The 6,553-nt window shown below is 38.0% G+C and overlaps 2 protein-coding genes across 2 annotated transcripts; both read left to right on the top strand.

Moving 5' to 3' along the window:
• Window positions 1-83: 83 nt before the first annotated feature.
• Window positions 84-2,011, top strand: LOC127749388 (uncharacterized). Its single transcript, XM_052267402.1, has 2 exons — window positions 84-1,162; window positions 1,252-2,011. The coding sequence occupies exons 1-2, from the start codon at window positions 980-982 to the stop codon at window positions 1,474-1,476; spliced, it is 408 nt and encodes a 135-aa protein (XP_052123362.1). The 5' UTR covers window positions 84-979; the 3' UTR covers window positions 1,477-2,011.
• A 1,275-nt stretch (window positions 2,012-3,286) lies between these two features.
• On the top strand, window positions 3,287-5,603 carry LOC127749386 (RING finger protein 141-like). The gene is made up of 3 exons (XM_052267400.1): window positions 3,287-4,211; window positions 4,311-4,329; window positions 4,404-5,603. The coding sequence occupies exons 1-3, from the start codon at window positions 4,116-4,118 to the stop codon at window positions 4,553-4,555; spliced, it is 267 nt and encodes an 88-aa protein (XP_052123360.1). The 5' UTR covers window positions 3,287-4,115; the 3' UTR covers window positions 4,556-5,603.
• The last annotated feature ends 950 nt before the right edge of the window (window positions 5,604-6,553 follow it).

Here is a 6,553-nt window from a genome sequence, read left to right as displayed (position 1 = left end):
TTTGTAGTTGAGGGATATGCATGGTTTCGCCAAAGCCTCTACAGTGTTTCACAAAAGAAAGGCGATGAGGTTCGGGACTTAAATGAATCAATGCGTATTACTGATAAAAAACTATTGTCAGTGTTCCTGCTGCATTAAAATATAACAAGATAAGTACTGACAAAGGGTGGCAAAGAATCAGTGATGGGATGAGAGTGTAAAGGTGCCGTGAGCTCGGTCGCGCTTCGTCGCATGAACTTCGGACCAGGATCAAAATCATATTCTAGGTATATACTTCATCATTACGCTTTCAACTTCAGCTTTGTCTTGTCGTTGCGGGCCGGTGTCCAACTCTTGACTGTGCAAAAGGTTTAAGAAACCATGAAAAACATGAACGCTGATCAAGTGAGTATACCTCTTTTTAGGTGGAAAGCAATCGAAGGGCATTTATGATTATATTTGCATCGTAAAATCCACCTTTTAAGAGCAGGTGCAAACCTCACTGTAGGTTATCTTTTCCATTGGAGCTTATTGGCTTTTAGAAATAGAAATGGAACTCATGTTCAAAAGATTTTTCCTTTTTACTCGTTCTGTACCTTCATCATCATCCTCTTTCGGATCGGAGGTGAAACAACGAGTTTTGTGCTTAGTGTGGTTTAATCTCGACCCCACTTACCTCAGACCAACAGCATGTACTGATTTACGGATTGAGAAATAACCCAACCCTGCCGCATTATTTGTTCATGATAACGAGTTTCCAAAAACTGCATCTTTGGAATTTACTTTAGTTTGATATTTAATGACCTGTGAACATTGGACTCAAAAAGCTTTCCATTACTCGCGATTTGCGTTCTGCGCATTATTTTTGAGCTCCGGTGAATGGTTACAGAGACATGGGAATTTAATGATAATGAACACGGAAAGAACGCCAAATCTGCTGATCTAATCTCTGGTCCTTCCACAGCTTATCAAGGCAACCACAGAAAAGTTTCCAGCTCTTATGGACCAAACCTGTACTGAGTTAGAGGGCAAATTTGACATCAAAGCACAGACTATCCTGACCACCAAAGTGGATGATATAAGTTCTGAAGTTGTGCAGGAATTAGACAAGACGATCTTTAACAAGTTTAGTGAAGTGGAAAATACAATTGCACGGATTGAGGCATTCCTTACCAATAATCAGGTCGGTATTTTTTAAAATATTCTCTACGCTCTATTTCTTATTATGGTTCTCTATCTGTGAAATTTTGACCCAATGCAATTTTTTTTTAGGGAACAATAATTGAGGACATGAAGTCCACTATTGCAAGTGCTCTTACTAAACTGGAGAAAAAGTTAGAGGATAAAGTTCAGGACATTGTGCAAAAAGAATTTGGCCACATATCGGCCCAAGTTGCCCATGCAGTACAAAAAACAGTTGTTGACCAGTTCCGTAAAGTAGAAAGTAAAATTGCAGGGTTTGAAGAGTGCCTTATCAAAAATCCGGTAGGCATTTAATTTTTTTTATCTAAGCTCTATTTCTTGTTATGTTGCTCTACCTGTGAAATTTTGATCCAATTCAAATTTATTGGCTGAGCGTTAGCGAAGCCTTTGCTGTCATGAGGTGCAGGGAACTCTTTGGTTGTGTGTCTGTCTGTCTGTCTATCTGAAATCACACACGTTTCTCAAAGACGGCAACTTCAATTGACTTCAAACTGCGCACGAAGCATCAGTATACATCGGGTCGTATCGAGTTTAGTTTAGAAGTTCGATATAAGATGTTTGAAATAAGCGATCGTTTAATTTGAATTCGTAGTTTGGTGGTAGTAGGTTGGTAGCACGGCGCTCGAGGGGAGGGGGAGCGCAAGTGGCTCTTGCGCTCACCTGAAGACTTTGATACCTTCTCAGCAGTTATTAAAATGTCAGATAGTCAAACCGAGTGTTTGATTTTTAGTTTTTGAGTTGCGGAACTTAGCCTGCGAAGTTTCGCGAGTGTCCGATGAGAAGGAACGAAAGTGATATTTGGAATGGTTTACGTGTTTAGTTACGTAAGTTGGAGGGGGCGGGGGCAGTAGTTTGGGAGAAACGTGCAAAGTTAACTATGGTATCGGGTTCATCTTGACAAAAGAAAACGAAAATGTTTTATGCCCAAAGATGATCGGAATCGAAATGGCAGAGTTATGTTCAAATGTTCAATAAAGTGTTAAATCGCCTCTGGCGGCCAAACGGTGAGTCGGAGGTCAATTCTGACGGCAGTTTTCGCCCGTAACCCTAAGGGTTACAGGGTCGTAGCTCGCCGAGCCAAACAAAACGCACCCTTCGAACGTTCAATTTGGAGTTATTCCCCTCCAAATTGACAATTTGGTCGTTTTGGCACACTTTTACCTTTTGGGTTCTATTAAAGTTGCGATTTCGACTCTGATCGGCTTTGAGCATAGTCATTTCCTTTTTAATTTTGCAAGAGGAATCCAAATCTGGGATTGTACTTAAAATTTGATAACTTTTAGCAAATTACAATTTTACAAATTTGTCATTGGAACACAAAATAATTGTGTTCAGTCGTAAAACGACTAGAAGTCATTGTATCTTATAAAAAAGCATCTTAAAAGGTTTATTACACTCACAACTAATTTTCTCAATAGCAATACTTGCAAGGGACCGAACAATATTAGAGCCATAGTCGCAACTTATTTTAGGATAAGCCGTTCAAAATCAGAATGAGATTTATAATTCTCTTACATTGACTAGATTTTTCTAGAGCCATATTATTTCTAATGATACTAAAATAAAATGGTGAGAGAATTTAAATTACATTCTATGATAAGATATATTACAGAACTTTCAATTATTAAACAAAATGACTCGTGATCATTAAAACGCCTCAGAGAGATCAGATGAAAATGAATGAAAGAATGACAAATTAAAGTTTTCAATATGGGGGGAGTTTCAACACATTAAAATGAATATTATTTGATATAATTTCACTTCAACCAGAGGCAAGTGAGGGTATTGAATAAAATTTCTCCAGCTGATTGTAACATGGGTTTGCCTTACCCAGAGTTTTACGATATTTGGATGTTCTACTGTTGTTCGATACATTGTAAGTTAAATATCTTAACAGTATTCATTTGTCGAGGTCAGAAGTCATCACACTCCCAATTCTAATTCCTGGGGACTGAGGATGAACATGACAAATAGAATCAAACTTTCAAACTGGTAACATAAGTAATATTAAAAGTGTAAAATAACAAATGGAATAAGCCAATAACTTTACCATTTCGATTTTGAGTGTTATTTTTGGTCTTTTTCAAATATTCCAATACCCCCCCCCCCCCTCCCCCCCCCCCCTCTTCAATCACGCTTCCCTGGCCTTCTATGCATACTTTACTGTGTTATTTAAAACGATACCTCTAAGAATTTTAGCACACTGACAAACGCTCAGCCACTACGGGCTGCTGCACGTACTCCTACGTTTTTCTTTCAGCAATAATTGAGGAGTTTCAGTCCACTATTACATGTGCTTTTAATAAAATGGAGAATATGGTTCAGGAAGATGTTGACAAGAAGAATTATCTAATACCTACAGCCATTAGTGCTGAGTTCAAACAACTTGAAAAAATGGTGGCAGATGTCATTGCGACCCTCAACAAGATGCAGGTAGGGAGATTTCGCATTTCCCTCTGCTCTATTATTAATTTTGTTTCTCTATTACTAGAATTCTGATCTAATGCAATTTTTTTTTCACCAGCTGCCCGCAGAGGCAACAGGTTTCCTCGATGATGTAAGTATACTGCAGCTTGTACAGCTTTTGTCTTTGTTTTCATCTGTATCTCTTAAATGTTTTTCATTATTTCAGACCACTGTAACCGAGGTGCCCTCTTATTCTCAAGGAGATGATTCCCAGGGGGAATCAGTCAATGATAGTGATTGCTTTATCAGTAAAGATGTAAGGAATAATGAAATCCAGTGTGATTTTTGTTACTCATGCCTTGGCAAGTAACTGTTAGTCAATTCTATTCTACTACTTATTCTTTTGCAGGATAACATTGTCGAGAAACAAAACCAAACAAACAAAGTTAAGTTTCCTTCTAGTTCCTTGTCCAGTGCGCATGTTTATAGGTGAACAGCTTGCTTAAGCTACCACTTGCATTTAGCAAATGATGATTAACTTTAAGATTTGCAGGCCACAAACAGGCTTACTCTCAGCAGCCGGACCACAAGACAGCAGAAACCCAACCGACAAAAATAATCAGGTACCTAGTGGACATTTTCAGAGCTGTCAACTAAAAGGATATTTTGCAAACTTGATTTCCATGAATTCAATAATCAATTATGTACTTTTGCTCTTGCAGGAACCCACAGAGGACGAAAGTAAGTTCAATTTTTCCGTGAAGCAGACATTTGACAAAGATGGGCTAGTTCTTACATTGTTACTCTCATTTCAGTGTGTGCAATCTGCCTCGGACCGAAGAAAGACAAAATGACATTAGAATGCAACCACTCATTTTGTAAAATTTGTATCAACAAGTGGATTGACTTCGCAGGGAATTGCCCCATCTGCAAACGTGATGTGGACGTTTGCGAAGTTCCTTTCTGACTTGTTTCAAAGTGCAATTATCAGTTTCAATTATTGTATTTTTTAAAATTATTTTAGACCTTTTAAAATGGGTTAATTACCTTGAACTATTGTTTAGATGTTGAAGTATTCGAATCAAGTAATGTACATCTTGATATATTTTTTAATTGTGCATTTGCTAATATTCATTTTTGCTAAAATTTGATACGTTGAATTGTAATTAAAAGTTTATGGAAACTTTGGAGCGAGTGGATCTTACTTCAAACCCGCTCCCCCCATTTCTGCAGTCAGTAATGGAGAGTTAATAAATCAGAACTCGACTCATGGATGAACAGAAAGTTAAGCAGATGGTGACAAAGGAAACAGTAAAATAGACATGGGTATTGTAATGTATCCAAACCCCGCTGTCAATTTACACATGGTCGTTGTGACAGTGATTCTATAATGAGACCTTAATGCAGATCTGTAAATCCCGTACACAAACCTTTTAATAACAGAACTTAAATGTCTGTTATGACATGCTATTTAAAACATGAAGATGAGTCAAATTGACCATTCTGTTGTCCCTTACTAAATGACCTGTGTGAGGTCACAAAATATTACACCAGATGGATTATTTTCAGCAATGAGGAAAACAGGGAATTTTAATGGTAAAGATCAGTAATAGTTGTTTTGTTTTTTTTTAATTTTATTTTTAAAAAACAGAAATACTTTACAATCTTTTCTCTGGAATTTTAAAAAGTATTAGAAAGGAGTATCACAAACACAAGACATTATTAAAAAGCCATCACATAAAATTCCCAAAAAAAAGTTTGACAGTGTCAAATATTTCAAAAGAAACTCCTATATACAATGTATTTGTTGCTCTTGAGCAATGAAACATCCAGGGATAAAGATTCTTATTGAGTTTCAATCCACTTCTACAGAACTAAGTAGAGCAACACTTGTGACTATTGTCTGAGCACAAATGTGCCTCTTGCATAGAACATAAGTACACACATTTATGAGAATGAGATGGGAAAGAGCCAAATTAATCTGGAGGAGGTAGAAACGGTCCATTGGGAAGATAGTGACCCAGGAGACTTTGACAGCAAAGGGGAATACGGAGCTTGTGCTTGCAACACAAAGGGTATGCTCCTCCTGAGTAAGGATAGCCAGCCAATGAAACCATCATAAAGTTAACCTCTGAAGGTAGGCTGGTAATTTTGTTAGGGATTATACGACCCAAGCACAACGACACACAACAGAAGTCTAGGTTGAACGGGAAACAGTGGGAGGGGGTTTGGCAGGCACAGCTCTGATTAAATAGACTTACTACATATCTTTTAAAGAGTAAAACTAAGAGGTGGGGTTTATTGGTGACAGCCTTGCCAGAAGACAATTTACCCCTTTCATGATGGCTACTTATTGAGGCAGGTAAGTAACTGGCATTGGGTGCCATAACCCTCGTTCCGGTTTAGCAAACGGATGTAAAGAAGACTGTTTCAAGATGCTTCATGCGTCGAGGAAGCAGGTCTTGTGAGGTAGAATTTCGGCCACGGATAACAACTTTTTGTGACACTGGCATTGCCTCCTGTGAAAGAAATTTAAAAGTGGCTGAAAATATAGCAACAATTAGGGGAGAGCCAGCGTTGCCAGAGCAGGCAGAGCGTAGGAGCCTTACCAAGAGAAGAGCCATAATTTGGGAAAACCGCAGTAACATGCCAAACGTGTAAACAATATTTACGATCGCCTCATAGTCACTTCAAGGAAATGAGAACACAAATATCTGACTGCATCGTACAGGAGAGATGCCATGTTTGTTGTTTTGCTGGACTTGGACTCCGGCTTCTGCTCCTGCAAAACCAACCTCAGCATACTGAAAATAAACGTTTTTTAAAAAGAAAATATCAATTGAAAAACATAAAGAGGTATTGAATAAAATTTCTCCAGCTGATTGTAACATGGGTTTGCCTTACCCAGAGTTTTACGATATTTGGATGTTCTACTGTTGTTCGATACATTGTAAGTTAAATATCT

The sequence above is a fragment of the Frankliniella occidentalis genome, unplaced genomic scaffold, assembly GCF_000697945.3.
Source record: "Frankliniella occidentalis isolate FOCC.00 unplaced genomic scaffold, Focc_3.1 Scaffold51, whole genome shotgun sequence".
Classification (NCBI taxonomy): domain Eukaryota; kingdom Metazoa; phylum Arthropoda; class Insecta; order Thysanoptera; family Thripidae; genus Frankliniella; species Frankliniella occidentalis.
This window is presented reverse-complemented; position numbering and strand designations above follow the sequence as displayed.